General features: G+C 36.4%; 1 protein-coding gene across 3 annotated transcripts in view; it reads left to right on the top strand.

The window, feature by feature from the left end:
- tsnare1 (T-SNARE Domain Containing 1) overlaps positions 1-25,632 on the top strand; it is a 221,091-nt gene that overhangs the window by 110,323 nt on the left and 85,136 nt on the right. For all 3 annotated transcript variants that reach the window (XM_069194987.1, XM_015357115.2, XM_015357114.2), the window contains exon 9: positions 17,087-17,159. In XM_069194987.1, the coding sequence (XP_069051088.1) occupies positions 17,087-17,159 (73 nt within the window). The remainder of the gene's footprint in view (positions 1-17,086; positions 17,160-25,632) is intronic.

Raw genomic sequence — 25,632 nt, 5'->3', positions numbered from 1 at the left:
GGAGCTGTGCAGCTCTCTCCCTAGGGAATCTACAGCACTAAACCCTGTTATCTATGAAACACTATCAGCCTTCTTCTGAACCCCGATCTGTGTTAACGGAATATTGCAGGCACACAGGCAATTTATTTTATTTTCTGTTTAAATAATACAGTCGTAAAACATTTTAAAATTTGGGAAAAGGGTGGGGTGATAAACAGTTTTTGAAGTAAACACAGGAATCAAACAGGGATAGCTATTTTACTGGTCAGGTTAAGGTGATACTGTATATGATAGAAGACTCAGTGGAATTTGAATTCATAAGAAAGGAAAAATATATTTCACTTACAGTATCAATTGAAGTATTGTACCAAGTATGCCCCAAGAATAACTGCTCCTGAAGTATCTTATCATACAGTACCATTAGTGGGGGCACATAGCTGGGGAAAAAAATCTAAAAACTGCAAGGTATACTGTAGATGGACAAAAACTAAACCTGCTATTTCCACCTTTATTGTGAAATAACAGAGATATGATTATGCACAAGATACAGAAAATATACAGCTTTAGAAATACCTAAACAGTCACATTACATTATGCCAGGTATGTGTAGTGCATTTACTGTACTGTACACTATATATTTGTCTTCATTCCATTCCAGTGTGCAGATTTAATTAGCTAGAGTACAGTGTTGGCCACTAATAATTCACATACCTACACCTCTTAAAACTAGAGCCCCACCCATGCCACTAAAAAAACAGACAATTGTGCTTATGGTTTAAATGCCCTGTTTGCAAACTTGTGCTACATACAGTTGTTTTGTGCCTGTACATGTCCATTAATGCAATGTGTGCTTTTTCCCTTACCTACTTCCTCTCTGCCGGTGATGTTCGCCGTGACGCTGACAATGAAATCCGAAATCAGGTGAGTGGAGCTTTTGTTTGTGATTGTGTAGACAGTATATGTTTTGGTTATGTCTCTTCAATGTGATTTCATCATCTTCAGGAACAATTTTGTTAAAATATTGTGCTTTTTGATGCATTGTTGTCCTGGGTTAATTTGATTGAACATTTGAATTCATTTGTGCCGTAACTATCCATCATTGCATTTTCTCATCGTGATAGTCATCATCATTTTCTAACCGCTTACTCCTGGTGTGAGTTTCGCTGTGGTAACAGTCTGAGCAGAGCAGGCCAGAATTCCCTTTCCCCAGCAACAGTCCGCAGCTCCTCCTGACTCTCAGTACTTCCCGGCATTCCCAGGCAAACTGAGAAACATACTGTAATATCTCCAGTGTGTCCTGGGTCTGCCCTGGGGTTTTCATCCCAGTGGGCTGTGCCCAGTACATCTCCAGTGGGAGGTGCCCGGGGGGCATCTTCAGCAAATGCCTGAGCCACCTCGATTGGCTCTTCTCGATCTGGAGGAGCAGTGACTCAACTCCAATGTCCCCTGGAACCATCAAGCTCCTCAGCTATCACAGAGATTACTTACAATTTCTTAATTGTAGAAAAAACCTTCAACCACAACATAATTACCATTTTTTCTAGCAATTAAAATTTGTACAGCTTAAAGCATATTCTATACTACATGCAGTATGTGTACTATATGTATTGTAACCATTATTGATATTTTCATCAATACACAAAATAATTTATGTGTTCCTGGCTGAATTTTAATAATAGGAAGGAGCCTCAAAAATTCCTTCTTTGCCTGAAAAGGATTGCAAAAATATAGTTTTTGCTTTTATGGTAAAAGCTTCGCCAGGTACAGTAAAGCACAAACAATATTTTTTTCATTTTAGTTGAAGTGATTTTCATCCATTCTCCTGTGCTGTAGCTTTCTACAGAAATTTAGAATCACAACTAATCTGTGACTTTTTTGTAAGTTTTGTAAGCTGTTACATCTTCCCTGGATGGTCCAAATGTCACCTGACATGTTATGGAAATTGAATTTCCTGACATGGAAATTCTGAAAAAAAGGTCTAAATTGTTGTCCAACAGCTGGTCTCTGCCCAGAGCCTTATTTGGGATTTATTTTTTCTCTAATATAATCAGAATCTTTGTCATGTCTATTAATAGTTGGTATAGCCGCAGCTAGGCTAATAATTTGCTGATAAAAAAATACTGTTTGAAATATTTTGTGGGTTAATTAAAGAATTTGGGATGGTTCATGCATTCTCAGTAATGTTTACTCTGGGATGTTGAACACCAGACTCCATTGATCAGGAACTATTAAGGTTATGTAACCTGTGAGAGCAATAATATTGCTCTGCTATTTGAGAACATGGGTTCATGGCTGTGTAGGTGAGTTTGGTGTCCTCAAGCATTGTCAGCAGAAGAAAATTGAATTGTATGAATTTTCATTGCCTTGCATTTAGCTATATAAGAGGATGCTATTTTTCACTGTTTTGAGCATGGGTAAAAGTATGTTTTCATTGTGTATTTCACATCTATCTCTGTAGACATTTCCGATATCTTTATGAGATGTCAGTGTGTGTGAGACAGACAGAGTATTTGTGAGACTGTCTGTTGTTGTGCATGCTTGAGTGTGTCTGCGGTTTAGCTGCTCAAACATCCTGGTATAAAAAAGCCTTTCAACCGGCTGTGAATTGATGGGCCTCATTATGCCTCAGTAATTTAGCTGAAACCATTTCTCCGAGGCAGGATGGTTTTAAAAGCTCTGTATGTGAATGGATGCTGGCAAAAACAATGTTATTACTTGCTGATCCAACTTTATTTATGGCTGCTGCGTGCTTGTATATCAACAAACGGCCATTCAGTTACAACTGGAAGGAAAATATTTTATATTATAAACCGTTTATTCAGTCAGAGCCATCTAACACTTTAGCTATTTCTCTACAGTGCTTGAAAATGTCATCTCTATTCAGCTGTAGGCATGTGTGACAATCTGCTTAGCGGTTCAGAACTGCAGCAGTGTGCTGTTCTCCACAGTCATGGGAAGATGGGGTTGGGGGACAGGCAGAAACCTCTAAGGTCTCCTGGTTTATACAGTATATACTGTACTTGGAAAAATGATAGCAGAACCAGGCATCTTGATTTTCAGTTTATAATTTTCAGCTATCTTAAAGTCATTTGGGCTTTCCTGGAAGGAAACATTACACTCTAACTGTTAGTTGTCTGCTCAGATTGTGTGTTGACACAAGCTTCTACGGTCATAATAACAACAAGGGAAAAAGTAAATTCAATCAATGATAATATAGTATTTATTTAAAATTGCAAATCGTAGTGTGTTCAGTCCTATGGAAGAGTAAAAGAATGGGCATGATTCAGCATCTTCACCACATACAGTATTAATTGCAAAGGAACAGGTAAAGGTTTATTCCATGCTGAAAAGGAAAGAAGAGACACAATGTTTCAACAGTGGACCCTTCTTCAGGTGTGAGGGAGACAGGGAAATCAGCATCTGATAAAGATTGGGAGAACAAAAGATGGGGTTGTTGAGAGGGGGCGGGGAGCAGTAGAGAAGGAGTCACTCAGGAACTCAGAAAGAACTGGAAGAGAGGTGTGAAGTCAAAACCTGCAAATAAATAGAGAGGATTAGTAGGAAATGAGTCTGTTGTTAAGAGAAGGAGAAGAGAAGAGAAGGTGAAGGTGTGATCCTTTAACTAGTTTCAAGATAATTTTCTGCAATAGAAGTTCTGAGACCCCTTTGTGAAGATGTAGACAATGGGTATGATCGTGGCCGTAAGAGGTGAAATGGGACACTAAGAGTTTGGAGAGATCTTTGACCCTCAAAGGCCTGACATGTTCCATGAAATGGCCTCCCAGTCTCCTTCCTGTCTCACCCATGTAAGTAGCTGGGCATTTTCTGCTAGAGATGCAGTAAATAAGGTTTCTGTAAACACATGATTTTATCTGAATGATATGTCCAGAGGGGCATTGAATGTGTGTGGTATTGGAAATATATTGATAGGTGATGCAGCGAGTTCTATTGCAGGGGAAACTACCTGGTATGGATCATTGTTGTGGGTGGTCAAGGGAGCTGTGAACAAGAAGGTTAGGCAGATTAGGTGGTTGGAGATATGAGATGATGGGACAATCAGAAAAGGGGGTACCAGTGAAAGGATCATCCTGTAAGATGGGGCAGTTGTCATTAATGGTCCTGGGAATAGAAAAGGTATTAGGGTGTTAGGGAAGCAACAATGGAATGCAGTTGTGAATTCCTAATTGGGTTGATAGTCCAAGAGGCTCAGGAGAGGGCCCTGTCAATAAATGGGTAGGATATGCTCTGTTAATGAAAAAAGATTCAATTTTGAGGGCTTAATTATGGAAGTCCATGTCATCACTGCAAAGTATTTGGAGCCTAAGGTACTGTGAAAAAGGGAGAGTTTTTAGTATGTGTGGGGAGGAAGGAACTATTCAGGAGATAACTATGTGAATCTGGTTGTAATAGAAGGAGAGAGTCATGGAGGGTTTTTGTCCAGAAACAGAATGGTAGTGGAAGATATGTTAACTGTATACTTGAGAGATAAGTGGAAATTAGTGAAGTGATGCAGGAAATGCTCTAGCTGGTCATTAGAGCATGTGGCTGCACCGACACAGTCATTGATGTATTGCCTCTAGAGGTCTGGTACAAAGCAGTGTATGAAGTGAAGAAGCATTCTTCTACCCAGCTGACAAAAATATAAGCATAGCTGGGCTCATCCTGGAGCCCATGGCAAATCCACTGATCTCCTAATATAATTGTTATTGAATAAGAAGGCATTCATTGTGACTACCAATTACGCAAGATGTACAAGAGTGTGGGTAGGTAGATCAAGCATAGTGTATTTGTCCAGTGTGTGCTTGAGGGCTGTAAGACCATCATTGTGGGGAATGACAATGTTTAAGGATGTATAAGATAGTTGCAAGTAAGGACAATGAGAATGCAGATCTGAGTGAAGAAATTGCTCATGGTGTTGACATTCTCAGGTTGTTTATATCTCAATAAAACATTTTATCGTATTTTTATGCACTGTACTTATGATTTAAAAACATTGGTTTATATCAGTGTTATGTGAATAAGGGCTTCATTTTGGAAGTCTGTCTCATTGCAGAACAAATTATTGAATCTGAGGAACTGTGAGAAAGAAAAAAAAACTTTTATTATGCTTGGGATGGATTAAGCTGTAAAGGAGGTAACTGTGTGAAACAGTGTTTGTAATAGACAGGGGTTTTCAGTCCCAGGTAGTAAATCAAGACTTATGTCCTAAAAAGGAAGAGTGATGGAAGATTCATTAACAGTGAATTGGAGAGATGGATGGCAGTGACTGAAGTGATATAGAGATTTCTGTAGTTGATTGCTAGAGCTGATAGTGGCATGAATACAATCATTAATGCATTGCTTGTAAAGCAATAGGTACAAAACCAGTATAGGAAGAAAAGAAGCAGACTTTTACTACCTGGCAAATAAAGATGCACTCCACAGCTCTTCAATGTGTGTTTTACTGTTAGACAGTTGTTATGAAGAGAAATTTAGTATAGAGATATGACCTCCATATTGAAGATGAAACATTCTAGACTGTAGAAATGTAAAGGTTTGAAATTGAAAACCCAAGAGTTTAGTATCCATTATGTGCACAGGAAGATCATTTACAAATGATCTAATTTATTGATCAAGGAAAGCAAAAATTTGATTTGTTGAGTAGTTACTGATGGAAACATTTGGACATATTGGGGGTGTCAACTTTGTGGAACTTTGGAAGGAGATGGAGTTGAGATTCCAGTGGACATTCAACAAGACATCTTCATGTGGTCATTTTTTATTGATAATGACATTGTAGTTAGTGGTCAGAGTCTGTGAAATGAACTGTGTTCTGAAATGTTCATTAGTTATCTTCAGGGTTCAGCAAAAAACAGGACCTTTTGGTACAAAATGACACCATTCCAGTTAAGGACCAATTTCTATTCCCCCTGAGTAGAGGTAAAAGAAGTACATAAAATGACCAGTTTAGCTACCAGCCAATGTAATGTGTTAAAATGAACTAATGGTGAAACACCTCAGAAATTATTTAACAGGAATGTTCTCATCTCACATTGTCAGTTCTGGAGATGTGCACTGAGAGCCATAGGAGTATATTTAGAGACTAAATCATGCCAGGTCTATTTCATTGTTTGGAAGCTTGAATTTAAATAAGAACTGGAACATTGTTTAGCCTTTTCTCACTAAATGTCATAAATAACATTAAATTGCATAAAGGAAAACTATTCCAAAGGAATTAAATAAGTGTGAATACATGTGTTTCAGATATGTACTACTTTAACTGAGTACTCATACTCATGAATCTTCCATTTAGTTATGCTGTAACAAACACTGTCTGCTGTCAACACAGGTAGCATCTTTCCAAGGGATAAACTAGTCAAGGATGAGAGAAATCTAATTTTATTGACAGTTAATTTTTATGTAATAAATCTAAATTCTATTTAATCGAGTCTTTAGGCTACAATTACGCCACACCACAGTTTTTAACTTACAATGACCCTTTGGGTTGTTTACACTGCCCAGCAGTAAAATGGCCAATCTTCCTAAATTAATGCTTATAAAGAGAAGAAACAAACTATACAATATGTTTAGAGATCCCCATTTGTCAATAAGAACTGTGACTGAGCCCATTTTTCCACAGTGGGCTACAAATGGACTCCTGCTGTTTCTGAAATAGGAACGTGATGTGTCGGCTGTATCTCCTTTTCTCTGGGCATTGTTTATGTCGAATACAGGAGAGAGAAGCAAAGTAGAATCGAAAGAAAAGTTAAGGTTTCACAGTTCTCTGTTTATCAGATTATGGAATTAAGGAACAACATTTTCTTCTCCTGTGAAAAGTGGTGAACTCTTTAATAAAAAGCTCTGTCTGAGTGAAATGTTAATCTGCTAGAGAGGATGTCTAGAAGTCTGTTGTAAACTTATTGCTGCTGTTTTTTCTTATATCACCTTTCATTTAATTATTTCCTATACAAATCAGATTTTTTAAATCTTTTGAAACAATTAAAAAACAAGCCTATGTGATTGTTAAAGGAATCTGCAGTACATATTGCTGATCTTCACTTAGCATGTAGCATCTCTTAGCAAACAAAGATTAGACTTGAGAAGGAAACAATATATTTTAGCCTCAAAGTGCTCTTCCACATCATACTAGACCTACTTACACCACCCACACTTTTTAACTTGCAGTATAATACACTATCTTCAAAGTGTCACGGTTATAGTTCCCCTTCCTTAAGGGCGCTCCAGCCCTTTCACTTTAGACTTTATTCTGTGCACCTGATCCCTATTCCCAGCCCACCTTAAAAGCCAGGCGCTGACGCTCATCCGGGCTCTGCATCTGGTTTCCGCACCGTGCGAGTCTGAGACCTGGAAGCGCCTGGTCCCGTTAAGATTTAAACTTCTGTTCCTGTTCCTAGTCCGCCAGGTTCCGACCCGGTTCGTGTTTTTAATTCCGTGTTTGGGATGGATCACCTGGCTATGGATTTCCTCTTGTGTTTTTGAATACCCTCTTTGGATTACTCTTTTGGATTGTTTGCCTCGGCCACACCTTCCCCGTGCACCAGCGCACTTTGGACACGCCCCCCCCCCTGTTTTCAGCCCCGTATTCCTGCATGACGTTTCCCTAGTGTTTCCCCACTTCTTCGGATTGTGTCATCCACATAGGGTCCGGAAAGAACTGTTCGTTACACAAAGTCCAAGAGCCAAAGTCAGCATCTTGTCTAAACGTTGAATTTTTCCTTGATTTCAGATGATCTCATTATAATGAGCATTCCAATAGTCTATTAAGTTCGACACCTGAAGAAGACTCCACGGCCGAAACGTTGTGTTCTCTTTCTTCTTTTTTTCAGCATGGAATAAACCTATTACTTGTCTATTAAGTTCTGTTACCCTAATATTATTTTTTCAACAGATTGAGCTCTATTAGTGGTGTATCTCCAATATAGTAACTGATAGAAAGACTGACATTGCAGGTCTCCAGTGTTCAATGATAAGACCTGTCAAGCTGAAAAAAAACAGAACATTTTGGTAAAAAATAATGGAACAATTTGATTGATTTCTTTACATGGACCATTTTCATATTTATAGATCATCCCAAGATTCATTTTGAGAAATCAAAACATTCAGTCCCCTGTGAAAGATACTGAAAGACAGTGTTTTTCTCAGCAAATGTACCATAATAATCAAAAATAATTAGCTACTTCAGCAATCTGATTGAAAACCTATTTAGGGAAGATTTTGAGGATGATTAACTGTAAATGGGCTATTAAGATGTCTTCATTTGCTCTCTAACATTAAGGAGATTTTTTTTTCATTGTAGTTTATTTCCAGTTATAGGTTATGATCTTTATTAATAAAGCCTATAGAACAAGTAAATCCACAAATAAAAAAATCCAAATGTTACATTGTCCAGTTCTGAAAATAATTTTGAAGGATGCTTTGCATTGTGGGATGGCTTTTTTGTATGCCAGTTATTTTTGTAACAACATAGAAATAGAGCAGACTGAAATCTGGTATTGAAGTAATCTGACCTCCGATTTACCATTAAGTGTATAGTCATATTTTTTCACCCGCACAAATGAAATCAATTCCACTAAGACATAAACAGAGCAGCTGTCCAAATGTATTTAAATTATGGAAGAACAGAAATCTTGACATTTTCTATAAATATTGGTTCAAAAAGACAACCCTCCAGCATTTTCCGCACTATGTTTCAAATATGAAACTCTGTTACTGTTTTTTTAAAATATTTTGACGACAAGCTTTAATGGGTGTTACGAAGACAAGACCAATGGACTGAGATATTATTTTGTCAAAGGAATTGCAAGGAATTGATTGAATGCATACCTATTTGTCTTGGCAAATTTACTCATATATCATTGATAGGATATAAAATGCGACTTATTTCATGAATCGGAAACTAACAGGATCTGTTTCAAACCAATGGGTTTTGTAACTTAAAGAAATGCTTACATTTACAGTAGAATACAACATGCTACTAACAATGTGTGTCTTCCACTTTTGTGGTCTTTTTACTTGAAGAACTTGAAGAGTCAGGTTGACAGGAATAAAATCAAGAAATGTCAGTCAATATTTTTTGTTGTATAATTTATTTTATGATTCAGTAGTTTACATTTTCTTTAGTCTATAAATGTAGAGCAAATTGAACCGAATGAATCATAATAAATGCACTACCATGCACAGAAAAGAGATTCAGTGCCCTACCATAGACACAAAAGAGTTTCAAAAGAAAGAAATGTCCTGATATTTCATTTTAAATGACTTGTGTTCACACCCTCACTACAGAGCATGTGGATAATATAGCAAGGAACCATAGATATATTTATCCAAAAAGAATCATATTATATTTCACCTATTGATGTCCTAATATGTGAAATTAACCATTCTGCCATCCATATGAAGCTCTCTTAGTAAAATTTTATATTAAAATCAACAATTCCAAAAAACCACACTGTTGGCATGATGAATGAGGAATGTTTGGTATTGTAGCTTTCTAGTTAAATTGTATTGCACAGTTTACATTTTCAATTGACCTGTTGGACTGTTTCTTTAAATGAGCTATTGGTTTATTAGATAAAGCTTGCACCCTTGCCTGTTCTTAAGGCGCTAGAAATATATATAGTAGAACCCCCTTCTGACACATTTTTACTTTGTGAAACACTCTTTAACTGTGTAAATGATCCTGAAAACACAGTGTTCAATGCTGTCTGATTATCTCAATTCCAGTTCTTAACAATATTGAGATAATATCATAGTAATCAGTAGTAATATTAATCTGCTTGCACAGACATCTATTCTGAAATAAAGCAAATCTATTGTTTAAAATGCTGCTATCACCTAAAAATAGTAGATGGCAGCACCTTCTTTAGGTGAGAAAAGATTTTGATGGAAAGGGCTTATTATTATGCAAAGCTTCATCCAGATTTTGCCAAAAATTAGAGAGTACTTTTGCTGTACTCCATGTAAGCTATTTGGTCGTATCATAAATTCCCAGATGTGATCAATGGCTTTCATGACAGGATTCTGAGGTGCCTGGGGAAAACACTACAGTTCATTCTGTTTCTGTTTAAGCAGCTGTAGTGCTGGAGAAGGTGAATGTGGAAATGTATTGGATTGAAGGCTGAATTCAGTTGGCTACACTATACCAGTAGCAGGCATTGCAACCAGGAATGTAGTTGTTACCTGCTTATCAATTTATATTTTCTAAAACCACTACCCTTTGCAGTTCTCCTGAGGACATTTTGCTGTGGTGTATACCTTCATCATAATAAAATCTAAATCAAGTACTATATGTATCAGTGGTGCTCAACTCTGGTCTTCAGCGACAGGAATCTAATAGGGTTCCTACAGTAAGTCCCCTTAAGTGGTGATCAACTCTGCACCTGGTGCGAAGCATTAAACTGATCCAATTAAGGTTTAACTAGATCAATTGATCCCATCTCTGAAGTCTTAAGATGTTTGCAATTTAAAGAGTTATAGGAAACTTGCTGATTTATGCACCCTGAGGTCTGGATTTGAGAAAAAGTGATATGTACAGTATACTGTATACTGTAGAATCAGTAAATACTGTAATTGATAATATTGCTCAGTTAGCAATCACTTTTTCAGTGCAACATTAGACTATATATGTCACAATCCATTGATCAGGACCCTATGCAGCCAGTATAATCCAGAAGGGAGTAAAACATACGCCGAGAGGAGACGACGAGGAACTTGGCTTGTAGACGAACAATGGGGCATGACGACTGTGCACTGGTGCTCAGGGGGACGTGGTCCAGGCAAACACATCTGAGGGAGTCCAAAGGGAAATCCAGAGCAAATAGCAAGAGTCCAGAGCCAGGTGATCCATCCAGGACAAAACAAGACAAAGTTAAGAACCGGAATGGGATCCGGTGCAGGGAGAGGGAATAAAAATAGGGAAATGGGCCCAGGCGCTCTGAGCCCCGGACTCCCCTGGGTCAGGACACCAATACGAGTCCTATGTCCTCAAGCCGCAGACGTAGGGTAACTTGGTGGTAGGCGGGCCTCCAGGCATCCACCTTCCAATGCAGAGCTGGGAGTAGCGAGAGCGCCTACCTTAAATAAGGAGGGGCAGGATAGGAGGCAGGTGCATATGATCAACGAAAATGTAAAAGAGCCGGAGCACCCTAAAGAGCAGGGATTACAATTGTAACAATATGCTGTAAATTAGACTATATAAACTTTTTCTCAGTCCATTGTATGATTGCAGCATGAAAACATGCTGCGAGAAGTTTCAAATAGTCTCCTCCATATGAATGAGGATCTGGGCATGACTTTTCACAATCTGGAAAAGGGTATCCATTTTTTTCTGCTACTCACAGAGATAATGATAAGCCAGCTTTATGCAGAAAATAACAAATGAACTACTATGCAATGAAGTCATGGATGATGTCCTCAGGAGCACTGTTTGGGTAATTCAGCCATGCCATACTTCCCATAAAAGCCCTCAAGCATACTGTTGTTATTGTTATGGAATGTGCAGCATTAAATTAAAATAATTTGTCTGTGGCTGGTGGACATTATCTGGTCCATTAATCCAGACATTCTGAATACAGTTAGGACACATTTTATTCATTCACTTCCAACGTTTAGAGGTTTCAATCAGAATATAGATGGGATTATGTATCATTCATTGTGAATTTAAGAGTTTAATTATTGTGTCACATCTCCATACTAATTGTTATAATATTTTAATGAGAAGACATGCACAGTGTTTTCAAGATGAGTTTGATGAACTGCGATGGGTCAAGTCAAAACAAAGCTTACACTAAATATAGAAAAAGAAAAGTCTTAATGTCTAACAGAAGATATAGAGCAGGTCTGGTTTCCTGAAAAAGAGGGTTATGTATCATTCTCTGTCCTGGGGGATATTGCTGTGCATTTATACCAATAGATTTTCTACCTCTGCCTTCCCATGAATTTATACAGGACTAGCATACCTGGTCTCTTTAATTGACAAACCCCACCTAGAGGTGGCCAAGGTAGGAGTAACCTAATATTGTCCCTTATGTCAAAGAGCACACTTTTGTGTGGTAAATCCAGTGAAAATGTTTCAGCCTAAAGAGCTGAAGAGCACAGAAAAGCTACAGCAAGATTTGAGATCAGTGATCCGGGATTCTGTGAAAAGAGAAAAGATAATGGAAAGAGGAAAATCTATGGAGGATGAACTTTCGTTCTGGGAGGACAAATTTCACTTTGGAGGGCCCCAGCTACAGTATACCTCACCCACCACTTGGTGGGCTTGTTGCACATACTGCACAACCAATACAGCCAATGATGAATGCTAGCACCGAAAATGTCCATCAATACATTAGTCATAACACTTCAGGGTCCTGAACAGTAACACTATAACAAAATTCTACTTTTAAAACAAATCTACATAATTCCTACAATATAATAGGTAAAGCCCTGGAGTGTCAGAGTTTAGCCATAACTGTATGGCTGCTCCTAACAGAAACACCAGTGTTGGTATGTAAAGATATTTTTCCAAGAATTAAAGTGCAATTCACAACTGGTCCAGCTAGTTTAATGACTTTTTGCTTTTTTCACCAGAACCTCTGTACAGAATACCGCTGTACCAGCATCCTGCCTATTGATACACCTAGCACTTATTATTCCATACAAGCAATTGTCTAAATTAATTACCCACATTTGATTTATTTATTATTTTGCTTTTGACAGTTATATTCACCTACTGTACCTCAAATTAAAAGTAACTATACACTATTTAACAGAGGACCAGAGATTAGCTTTATGGCAATGGAATACTGCCACAAAGACTATTGTTTCATGAGGCCACTTGTTCTGTGTGTTGTTTTCTACCCAAAGTAGTATTAATACACAGATATTTTATTGTGTTAGAGGAGGCTGCAATGAACATAATGTGTCAGATCATGTCAGGCCTGCTACACTGTATCTGCTCTTTTTGCACAAACAGAAGGCATCCATTGTGGATTAGCAGGGTACACAGAAAGGACTCATTTAAAGGCTGGCGATAGTTAATAGGATCTGAGAAGTTGTCTAGAGGAGCATTCAATTACTGACAGTCTACACATTGAATTGAAAGGCCACGTGTACGTACTGTAGCCTAAGCAATAAGAGAAACTGTTTTAAGTTAGGCTGCCTCTAAATAAGATAAAATATGGTTGGCTTTCTTCACATCTGCTAAGTAAGACAGAGTATAGAGTTATTCTATTTTAAGGTTGACAAAGTATCTTAGCCTGTCAACAGTGGTGTTCTAGCATAGGCATTCTGTAAGATTTATTCCATGGTGAAAAAAAGAAGAAAGAAAACAAAATGTTTCGGCCGTAGAGCCTTCATCAGGTGTGAGAGAGGCAAGGCATTGTCAAGGCATTGTCACACCTGAAGAAGGCTCCACGGCCGAAATGTTTTTTCTTTCTTCTTTTTTTCAGCATGGAATAAACCTATTACTTATTCCTTTGCAGCTGACGCAGCTACCCACCTGAACTACTATTCTGTAAGATTTAATTAGTTGCTAAATTAATCATTTTAAAATATAAAGTTAATGTTTAAAAACAAATACATTTTTCAATGACAGCTCTTCACAAATCTGAGTGAAATAGATCACAAAAATGGAAGAGCAGTATTCTAAAAGACTTACTACATTTACTGACAGAAAATCATTGGAAAGACATGCACATTTGTGAATTATGATTTTACAGAGATTTATACGTACATTGCACTTACAGTATGTGCTGTTTAGGTTGCTTTCCATTCTTAAAAGATTGCCTTATACTGAAATTCTAAAACATGGAAAATAGCTAATGTGTCTTGCATTTTATAAACTGTTGTTACTTTAAGAAAAGTAAACCATTAAAACAGTGAAATCTATTAAATCACTTGATAATCTATGGTATATTGATATAGTTTTTAGGGCTTTGAATGCCAGATCAAAAGGTACTAGATCAGTGTAAATGAGAATTTGTTTATTTTGGTTATTTGGTTAAAGGATTAAAAACACTCTACAATATTTCAAAATTAAAATGTTGTCAGTTTTATCAAGCTTATTCAAGTGTACTTCAGTATATGAAAATAAATAGCACACTTATTTAATCTGTCAAATCCAAAGACAAGGAGTCACTCCAGTAATTCAGTCTCCATCTCAAATTTATCCATTAAAGATACTGTAGGATCATGACTTCACTTTCTTTTGGATCTACAGATTACCCTTACAGCAGAGACACCCACAGGGTATGGTCCAGATTGTTACAGCTTTAGAAATGCATCCCCTCAAAGGCTCATTAAATACAATAAAAACTGATTTTTTTTATATTGAAACATGATTGAGTTTTCAGAATATCATCAAACAGGTAAATACAGGAATTCAAAATTTGGGAAGAAAAACAGGTAAAAATTCTGATTTTATACATATTTGATATAATATATAAAAATGCAATGCATATGACTTTCCTTTTCAATGTAACTGATGGGTGCCATTATACTGTATACTCCCCTACAAATGGCACCTACTGTAATTATAGTTGTGTGCATCAGTACAGTGATAGTTGTTATGGTATGCATGTTGCCTGTTCTGACCACCATACTGTACAGTATATCCATGTGATGTAGGGTGACTGGGAAGTGCAGTAACTCACAATTCACTCCATCACCTCCTTCTTTCCTCTTTGGTCCTGTCAGCCCTTCACAGAAAATCTGTCCCCTGCTGTTGATAATACACACAAGCTCACAGGGGTTTCATCAAATGACAACACTAACAAAAAGGTCTTATCAGAACAGATCACTCTGCAGTCTTATTGTGTTTCATTCCCTTTATATTCCTTTTTCAGGAATTTATCTATTATTAAACAGAAGAATAGTAATAACAGCTGTTTTAACAATCTCACTGACAACAGCGTCTTGACGCATAGCATTTTGCTCGTTTTTCATTCTTAATTGAATCTTACAAATGTCAATTTATTTTATTGCTTACGGACGTTAAAGAGCCTTGGTGTGTCATGTGGACTGTTTTGTATTTTTCAAGTTGATTCAGATGACAATTGAAACTACAGATAAAGAAAAACGTTTTTGACCTTTGCTTATTATTCTCTTTCCTTAAAAAACATGACAAGACACAAAATAACTGTTGACAACCTCACAATTGGATTTTGTTTCAGTTGTAAAAAACTCAGGAGAAATGAACATGTTCCTTTAACTGAAGTAAATCTATGAAATAGTATTACAAGACAGGGTCATAGAAAGGGTCAAGTTTTCTTTTTTTCCAGTACACGCATGGGGCGTCCTTGTTACAGCTGATAAAATTTCTGTTTATTATCTTTGATTGCCCCTTCCTTTTGTGCTTACACAGAACTATATTTTGATTAACTCTAGAGGGGTAAATGGAGGTAAGCAGTGCAGTACACTGCACTGAAGGCTTGTGTTCTGTACAGTAATTCTGACAGGACCAGTGTCAAAATTGTGCTCAGTATGTGAGCTGAACAAACCTGCTCTAGGGATGGCTAGGAAGGTAACCCAGCTTTAGTTGTCTCTTTTACTGCAGTGCCTCAGAGTCAGGACAGGGAGTGTGTCACCACTGAGCTAAATCAGTATGATGGCCTGAGCAACGCTCTTGTGTGGGGGTGGATTCTTTGAATTGAAAGGTACTGTATTGTATGTATTTGCTTGCAGACTGCTAGGACAGCCTACTGTAGCTCTCATGGGTCATCCAAGTCATTCAGCATCATGTGTTAAATATGGAATCCTCTTAAGAAAGATGTACTGGAACTGAAAGCTTTAGGTTCACTGGAGAACTGTGCCTTCAAGCTTTCAGATCAATAGTTTCTTCCTTATTTTTGACATATATTTTTCTGACATGAGAAAGAAAATAGTGGATGTGGGTTTAATGCCATCTCCTGGACTGTTGAGATTGTGTGCATTACATTACAGCAATGGGTATCCCACCCTGTGGTTGTAGGATGTGGAAATAAGCATGTAATCTTTTTGTTTTCTTTTTCCCTTAGGACATACACCTGTTTTAATTGGGTGCCTATAATCCAGTTCTATACAAATAATTGGCTGGTTTATTTTTTATAAAATGTACTTCAATGTTCTAACATTTACAAATGCACTTTGCATTAGAACTTTGGAGAAATGTAAATTTGAGGAAAACAAATGTTAATTATTTAGGTAAATTCATAATTAGAGTCCTGTAGTGAGAATTATTAATCCTTAGCAATACCACTTACAGCAAGAAAAAAGAACAGGACACCACACACATAGAACATGAGATTTGCTGCACGCACATACCAAAATGATAAAGCAATTGCAGCCTAACACTATGAAAAGAGCCATTTCTAATGAATTACTTTCTGTCTTGAATAAACTTAATAATGAAAGACTTATGTGAGATTAAACTTGTGTATAGCTGTGGAAGCTTAGTTAGAAATTTTGGAACAGATTGCCATTTTTTACCTGTAATATTTAAGAAAACCAATCGAAAAACTCTATTCTTTCTCTCACAATACACACATAATGGTACTAATGGACAGTGGGCTTTTTGTGTATCACAGTGTTCAGTACACATGTGTCCTATATTTGACTTCAGTCTTTATAGGCTGCCATTTCCATATGCACTAGCATTACATAGTGAACAATGTCGGAGCGGACCTGATGCAGTACATTTGTATTACCTACAGGTTAGGTAATAACCTAATAACCTAATGCTTTCCTTCCCCTATTGAGGCTTTTAATTTAAGATGTGCATATTAAAATATAATCTGAATACTGTTTCAAAACTTAACATTCATTTGTTAACTGTAAAATGAATTGCAAGAGTTGCATAATTATACATTGTTTTGTTCATCAAGTTTAAGATAATAGTGTCAGTCTGGTTTTAGCAGACTTACTGTTTGATGTGGACTTTTGAGATAAGTATGACATATGACAGATGTAATTTTACTAAATACTTTTGAAAGCTTTATAAAACAATTAAAAAGCATCCTATACCTGCTGATAGGTCTAATACTGTTAGTTCTCAGGACAAAGGTGGGATCAAGGAATTAATTTGAGTGATGTGTTCATTGGGAAGGCCAACATAAAACGTAAAGAAACAAAGCACTGTTTTTCTCCACAGAGAGACATGCTGGATGTCAACCAGATAATGAAGGACCTGGCCTCTCTGGTACATGAGCAGGGGGACAGTATTGGTAAGTCTGACTATGTCTTTTTGTAATACAGTATGTCTCAGAAAAGTCTACTGCCTTAAAATATCTACCTAATCTATCATATCTTGCATAATCTAATCATAAAAGGGTGTTGCAATGTGAGTGCAATTGACTTCTTCAAATTTTTAAAAGTCAGTTAATTTCTTTGATAAAATATAATTTCAATTTTAATTAAAAGTTTGGTCCAAACTTGATTCCAGGTTTTCATTACCTACAATTAGGAAGCCACTGACAAAATGTACTTGTAGTCTGGGGTGATTGGTCAAGTATTTAATTAATTCTGTGCCTCAGTCATTTGTAAAATTTTCAAACCATGACATATGCTTCATCTATTTGATATTCATTTTTAGGAACATCCAATCACTTTCATTGAGAGCTGGTAACAACAAGTCATTAATTTTATGCTTTATTTCACAACTGCTTGCAACATCATACTGTATTTATGTTTTACTATCAAGTCTACTTAATCTTGATTTAGACCTTTACCAAAACACAAGATAGAATGACCAAAATAATGTATCATGCATATGCATTATAAAAATCAAGTTAAAGTAGCTAGAAATTTAAAATAAGTTAAAATCAAGTTAAAATAGCTGTAAAAAATACTTTTGTCTACAATGATCTCCATGATACGGAAATTACCTGAGTTTAAAGAACAGTTCAAAAGTCTAGATCTCTGTTGACTTTAATGTCTTTTTATGATTATAGCGTTGTGTCTCACATTGAAATAGTACAATGACAGTGAAATGTGAGTGAATAGGTTTGCTATTTCTTTATACTACTGTGAATTGCTTAATTCAAAAGGAATCCAAGATGACAGAGTAAAAAAGTGATAATGAAGGACATTAAACCAGTGTACAAGCTGTAATTAAACCTCATGTTTTGCTTTCCGGGTGGTGCTGTTGCATGGTATCACTTGTGCCTCACAGTTCCAGGGTCCTGGGTTTGAGTCTAGCTAGACTACTATCTGTGTGGTCTAGTTGGTATGTTCTTCCCATGTCCTCAAGTATTCTTCGACCTTACAAAGATATGGATGTTAAGTCTAAATGCTTAGATTAAACTGTTCCTTTGTGATTTGTCTTCATTATTCCTGAATTCCATAAACAGGGTATGGGTTTAGACAGAGAGCTCACAGTATGAGTTTTATCTTTCAGTGAGTTTACTGTGCAATGTATGGTGTTCAGTAGAGTATATGCTACCAAAACATAATTAAGACACCTTATTCATTTTTGTCTTCTTTACTGCACCACACAAAAATTGTTTTGCAGTTACATTTATTTTTTTTCTACAGGTTAATTTTTCTAAATAAACTACAATCCAATGCATTGGCTGAATGTACAGCACAAAGCATAAAACAAGTTAGAAAAGAGAGGAGGCTATTTGGACCCTCTAGCCTGCTTGGTAGTTAGTTAAAGCATTACGTTTTATTGCTAACAAACACCTGCATACAACAATTGCCTTACTGCTGTTTAAAGTTCTACAATATTTTAATTATTCAATTTGTGTTTTATTTTCCTGGAAATGGAAAAGTACACACCCTATCTCATTGCTTACCCCTTAATTAATCCCAGGTGTTCCTTTACAAGACGGATAATGGGAGTGAGGCTCATTAAGTAATAATTATGAATCTGGTCTTTCTTATGCACTTGCCCTTTAAATCCCCTTATGACTAAAGCACAAATCATTGTAATGTCCCCTTTTAATTTCAAACCATCTTCTATTGCCACCTGGACTTGTTACTTTAGAGGCCAATTGACACAGTTAAAAGGCAATAAGAACCAGCTTTCCAAGTGCATAATGCTAAAAACAAGGCACGTATGGAGGGAGTGAAATAAAAAAAGAGTAAGAAAGAGGAAAGGACAAGAGGATGAGGGAACAACAATAAGCAGGCTTAATGAAGAAAGAACTACCCTTAAGTATGGAATAAAAGAAAGACTTAAAGGCTCATAAGAAGAAATCATGTTTCAAGGGGCACTAAAAGTGAGTTATTTTTTTAGCACTCATGCAATGTGATATTTATTTTCTGGGACTGGTCTGTCCATTAGTTATTATGTACTGTACATAAGAACTGTGGTACAAAAGTTAGCATAATTAAATGACCTTAAATGCAATGTATAATTGGTTAACTGAGTGTCAATGGGCATGTAGGTTTTTTCATTAGTATGACTAAAACTAATTTGGTTTTAATTTATACAATGTATTTCAGAAAGCCTCCCATGTAATGGGAAGGAGTTGGATAACACACATTCCTGCATTTTGATATTAATGTAACACTAAGCATTACCCTTGGCCCTAACAGGCCTTTCATTTAACCGATAGACTGAACGATTGGGGCATGTCTGAAGAGATTACTAATATAAGCTTTACCAGAAGAGAGTTCTGAAAAGATCCCTGCAGAATGAGACAAGACGTTTTCTATTCCCTTGGAATGCAAAATTCAACCTTACAGAATAAACTGTCTCTCTCACGCCCAATGAAATGACTAGTGCATGTTCAGTGGCCACAATATACAATTTTACAGGACATAATAGTAAAAAAATGAGAAAATCACCTCTTGCAAAGAATATTAGATGCAAATCAAACACATTTTATTAAAAGTGTAATAAAAGGCCCACAGGTGGCAAGATGTGCTGACATGAAGAAAATGTTTGCAATTATATAAAACGATAGAATATATTGTAAGGTTTAACTAGACATTGAACAATACTTGCAATCTAAAACTCTGAAAAAGGCATGATGCATTTAAACACATTTATCCCTTTGAACAAACTTCCATATGTCAAAATTATGATGAGAATAATAATAGCAACACAAAAATAAAGAATTGAAATGCTTAACAAGGTGAAAAACAAGCTCCATGAGGCTCTAATGGATCTCAATAGCACACAACAATATGTAACATTTTCAACCTACACCATGAAACCTGGGCCACAAACCTCTACTTCACACAAACCCAAGCACTTGAACAGCCTAACAAGTAAAGGATAATGTCTTTCATAGAACATTTCACTTTCAAGTACTGGCACTCTAGCTCCTCAGAGCCCAAATAAATAATACTGTCAGCCAGAAATAGTACCAAGTAAAAAGGCCACCATTCATATTCCTATATATATGTGTATCAAAAGCCAGATATTAATAAGCTCATCACATGGGTGAAATGGAAAGACAACATATCGTAAAAAGAGATGAAAGTTTGATTTACCATTTATATCAAGGCAGGAAGGAAATGTTTTTCACAGGAATTATGTGACCTACCATCCCCTCTGAGTGAACAGTCTCACAGCAGCATGATATCCTATTATATCTCTGCTGGCCGCCGGGGTTTTAGGAACTTAAAGAAACAACTACAAGACAAATTTGAATGAGTGCCATTTGGTGCTTGCGTGTCACTCCCCTGCAGTTTCAAGAAACAAGAAACGGAAGTACACCTTATTGATTTGATAAAATCTGAAAAAAACGTTGCCTCATACAATACCTAGAAAATATTCGTAAAAGACAACTAGCACAAATAAAAGCCAGTGACGTACTGTCCATTATTATACAATAGAGGATCAGTGTTCTTATCCTGTATCTTTGTAGTTTCTGTTGTAAATTTAAGTCAAACAGCCTCTTGATGGGAAACATTATGACACTCATCCACTTAAGGCAGTATAAAGATGTGAGAATTTACATACCATATATTGTAGCATAGTTTTTTTTTATCCCAATTGTGTTTTTAGTTATTCTATTTTTGGTTTCCAGTAGTGCACAGTGTCAACATGATCATCTCAATTTTAACCACCCAGGCATCTGATGGCAATGCACTGAATTCTAGTTTAATTGGGTTTTGCAAAGGTTTGCACTAATTTTGACTTGCCATGTCTTAAACGACTTCTTTCATTGCAAGCCATCATGTAGAGAATGAAAGAAAAACAAGACACAAAATGTTTCATTTCTGAAATTAATTTCACTGGATGGCAAATTCAGATAATAGACACATTAAGACAAAAAAGATTTGTACATTCTGAAATTGTGTTAAATAGTTTTTTTTCTGTAGAGATGAAGGTGACTAATTTTTCCAAATAGCGTTGATTTCGTTTTGTTTAAATTCACAAGATTAACTGGGGTTCATCTTGTTCTCAAGCTCCTTGTTATTGTTTTTATGCCACATTAATCCTTCTCTAACAGAGCATCTGCCAACATTGTGTGTCCCCTAACCTTGCAAAATTCTAGCATTCTGCTGCTTTTGAGTACCAAGTCCATAGATGTGTTTTCAGAACTGAAGAGGATAAGTGTAGACAGAGGCCGTTTCCATTCAGCTTTAAAGGCAGTGAGCATAAAGGTTTTACAACATATCAATGAATGCATGCTGTACTGTACATTGTAGTTCAGAATATAAATCAGTTGGCAAAAGGATGCAATAACACCCAGTAGGAAAATGATTGGAGAAAATCGAGCGATGTTGTTTTGTTTGCACAAATATTTTTCTGTATTTCCATTTGTTAGAAGTTGTTTTATTTATATAATTCAGATACAAATCAACAAATACCCACAAATGCAAGCTTACAGAGTACAATTAACACCTTTTAAAATAGACAATTGTGTGCTATGATGCTTTCTACTACATTGTCATGTAAAACACATAAGCTACCGTATGCCCAATTACAATGTGTCTTGCAGCTCATCACATACTCCTGGGAGAATAAAGAGGACAGCAAAGCAAAAATGAAACCTAAACAAATGACAGCTCTGTATACAATGGTGAAAATGCATTATGTGCTCAACATGGAATCATTCAAAACACATGAAGTGAAGAGGTTCACTGATATCCATAATTTATTGTCCTTATTTTCCTGCAACAGCAAAAATACTGTAGCTACCTTCAACTGTGTCCGCCTCTTGGACTCTTGACCTCGGTTTTAAGACTTGGTTCTAAGTCCTGGGAATCTTAGAGAAACCTTTGTAACTTCCAATAGCTTAGAGCATTCCAGATGTTAGAACTTACTTCTGACATTGGCTTGAGGTGAAGAACTAAAACATTAATCCCATACAGCAAAAAATCTACTATTTTGCAAAACATCAACCAAAGTCGGATAGATTTTTGCAAGTAAACACAAAACAGAAAAATGGTTGATTTTATTCAAACCAAAGTTCAGTACTTTTTCAGCATTCTTTTTATGGAAAATTTAACTTATTCTATTACATACGTAATCAATTTGGCAACAACAATTATTTTAAAAATCAGCCCACTGCTCAACCTTTAAACAGGTCTATTATTCAGAGGCGTTTATCTGTATGTAAAAAAGTCAAAATTACTTAGAGGTGCAGCATGCCTCTCCCTGATGACACTACAAGTTTGAAATTAGAAACCACTAGATTTGTGCTGGGTGGCATGGTGCCACAGTAGTTAACATTGCCTCGGAAGACTGGGAACCTCGGTTCAGTTCTTGGAGTGCTATCTGCTTGGAATTTGTATGTTCTCACCTTCTTCGCATAAGTTTCTACCCGGTCCTCAAGTTTCCTCCTACTGTCCAAAGGCATACTGGTACAGTTGGTTATTTGGCTTCTGGGAAAATTGGCCCTGGCGTGACTGAGCGCATGTTTATTTCTGTGGCTGTGCTGTGATAGGGCATGTGATAAGCCATGACTCTACAGTAGATCTAGGTAGCATCCAAACCCAGTTCTGCAGAGCTATAGCATACAAGCACCCCCTCCGTCAAAATAACCTGTATACTGTACTACAGTAGGTAGTGCATGAGCTGCATATTTTAGAGACATTGATTACAAGCTGTGGGGGATGTTTCCCTCAGAAGTAAGGAATTCCATAGTGTTAAGTTAACAGTACTATGCCAATTGCCTAACACTGTTAGTCTAGGTCAATTTTATAACTTCTAAATATCTAAAAAGCTAGTTATACAGTATATGAAAAATGTATTTTCCTTAATTTAAACATTCCTACTCTCCTGTTCCTTTTTTAAACATTTATTTTTAATAAAATCATTTGCTTTAATCTTAGCACTGTCAAAGCTCTGACGTGTGCTTTTTTTTTGCCAATTTGACTTGTGCGCCCAAAGTATTTCCTTCAGATTGCACTATATTGCAAATCATTCAGTGATGCTTTCAGGTAATGTGCCTCTATTAAGGATGTACCACAGCTAGTAAATCAAAACGTCACTGAATTTGTCTGTACATTATTGACTTTGTACTGCACATGCTGGTGCATGTAGATGCTGGGTTGAGATATCTAAGCAACGCTGTGAATATTAAGGCAAATATTAGTGTGCCAGGATATGAGGAAAGCAAAAATAATTTGTAAAATTACATGAATCAATGTACCCAAGCATGCATTAAATCAAACTGATGTAAATGTCCTAGTAATGTATCAACAAGAGACTTTGAAATCATTCATAGGAAAATAGAGGAACTCTCATGTTCTTTGTTCGTTTAAGCCTTCATTTGCACATAGAGTACTGCACTGTAGGTCTCTGTATTTCTGTTTTGAAGAAATTCACACTGAAAAGAAAATGTTCCCTGTAGCTGAAATATAGGAAACAAACATTTTTAATAATGAAAATGTTTTAAGCTTTACAAGAGAAAGGAAACACAGATAGAGACTCTAAATATCTGTTATAAGTTTGCCTTTTCCTAAAAGCCTTACAGATATAGGAAGAAGGATAGAGATCATATGTTTTAATTGTTGTATTTCTGTGTCGCTGCAATTGTTTCTGGTTTTTGTAGTACTTTAGGATGAGAATTTTGTTCTACTGGATATACTGTATATACTTTATGTAATATACAGCATATATATATATAGTATTTGCAGTTAATATCAGAGGTTTGTTTTCTGTTGTGGATGGTGGTTGTGGCTGCACAAGAAGGTTGTGCAGATAAGGTAGTCAGTGGTATGAGATGATTGGTTGAACCTGAAAAATGGGGAAGTTTTCATTGTTGGCCTTGGAAATAGTGTGTTGTGTTAGAAGGAAAGGACTAGTATAATGTGGTTCTTGGTGTGGGAAGTGCATGTGAGGGTTACCCACCCATTTATTTTTGGAAAAAATGTGGATTTGACCTGGGAGTGAGTCTCTTTGACTTTATCTACTGTTATAGGGAAATACATACCTCCTTTTCCAGTCTTGCTTTTGTTAAACGATGACATGCTTCAATTTGTTAAATTGTTAATGTTAAATATTAAAGGTGACTCATGCACAGATTTGAAAATAAGTAAAAAATGTTGATTGATTGGCATAGTAAATAAAGTGTGGTCAATTTCTTTTGTTAGAAAACATACAGAACTCTAAATAATGTGTGTACTATTTAACTCTTCTGTGCATAATTTTTAATCAAAAATGAAAAGAAATGGATTGCAAAATTCCATGTTCCATGTTCTATGGAAAGATTGGTTTTGGCATGTCCCTTAATTACACATGCATATCATGTCTACAGTATTGAGCAATAATGTTGCAGCTGATTGGAGCTGTGGATACCAGTAGAGACACAAACTTGCGTTTATTCTTTGGGGACTCACTCAGTTCAGAGTCACCAGCAGTTGAACTACAGTATTCTGAATGATAAAGTACTGTATGTGCAGCCAGTCTGAAAGAAGTGTTCTAAAATCTCAGGACCATTCAATAGTATGAAAAGTGTTTTCAGACACTGCTGGACTAACCAGCTAACATTCTGAATGGGATTTCTACAAAAAGAGACCACATACAACACTAGGATGATAGGAGACTATGAAGAAACTATAAAAGGTATAGTAAGGTAGAGGTATTGTCAGCAGCTGAACTAGCACCTAACTTGTGGAGTTTCATTTTTTTTGTCAAAACAGACAAGACATTCTCTTCTTCTCTCTCCACAATTTTCATTGTTATTTACATTTCCTGTTTAAAGTTACTATTTGCTTAATAACGTACAAGAAGCAAACTGCCTATAAGTACATATACTGTAAACAAAAGGAAAAGATACAAACCTTCAGTGATAAATGCATTCTAACTTTTATAAATATTAAAATTTAATTAGGACAAAATAAAACTTAAAATGTAGTATATATTGTACAAGTCCTTGGTGCTCTGACCAAGGTGAGGGTTATAGCCCCTTCACTGAAAATACACCACACTGTTGCATTAGAAAGAAAAATACAGTACTTAAAACATATTAACCTTCCTACCAGTTGACTTGCCAGGAACTCTCCATTCAAGTCTGTCTGATTGCAGTAAATGGGCCATTTCAAACACTTTGCTAGAAATCAAAATCTTAATAAAACTGTTTGAATCTTTAGGGAGAGTGATACTTTTCGCCCATCTAATGCTACATAGATATTGGCTTGATTGCAAAAACAAGGCTCTTCTAAGTGTCCATATTGATCCAGAGAAGCAACATTGTACTGGACTTTAAACCATTTCCATGCTTCTACTATCCCCAGTGAAACTTCCCAGTTAGGAATTCTGCATCAGAGATGAGGAATCCCAATCCAAAT

This window comes from Lepisosteus oculatus, chromosome 10 (genome assembly GCF_040954835.1).
Source record: "Lepisosteus oculatus isolate fLepOcu1 chromosome 10, fLepOcu1.hap2, whole genome shotgun sequence".
NCBI classification, from domain to species: domain Eukaryota; kingdom Metazoa; phylum Chordata; class Actinopteri; order Semionotiformes; family Lepisosteidae; genus Lepisosteus; species Lepisosteus oculatus.
The sequence above is the reverse complement of the archived record's forward strand: the minus strand, read 5'-3'. Positions and strand labels throughout refer to the sequence as shown.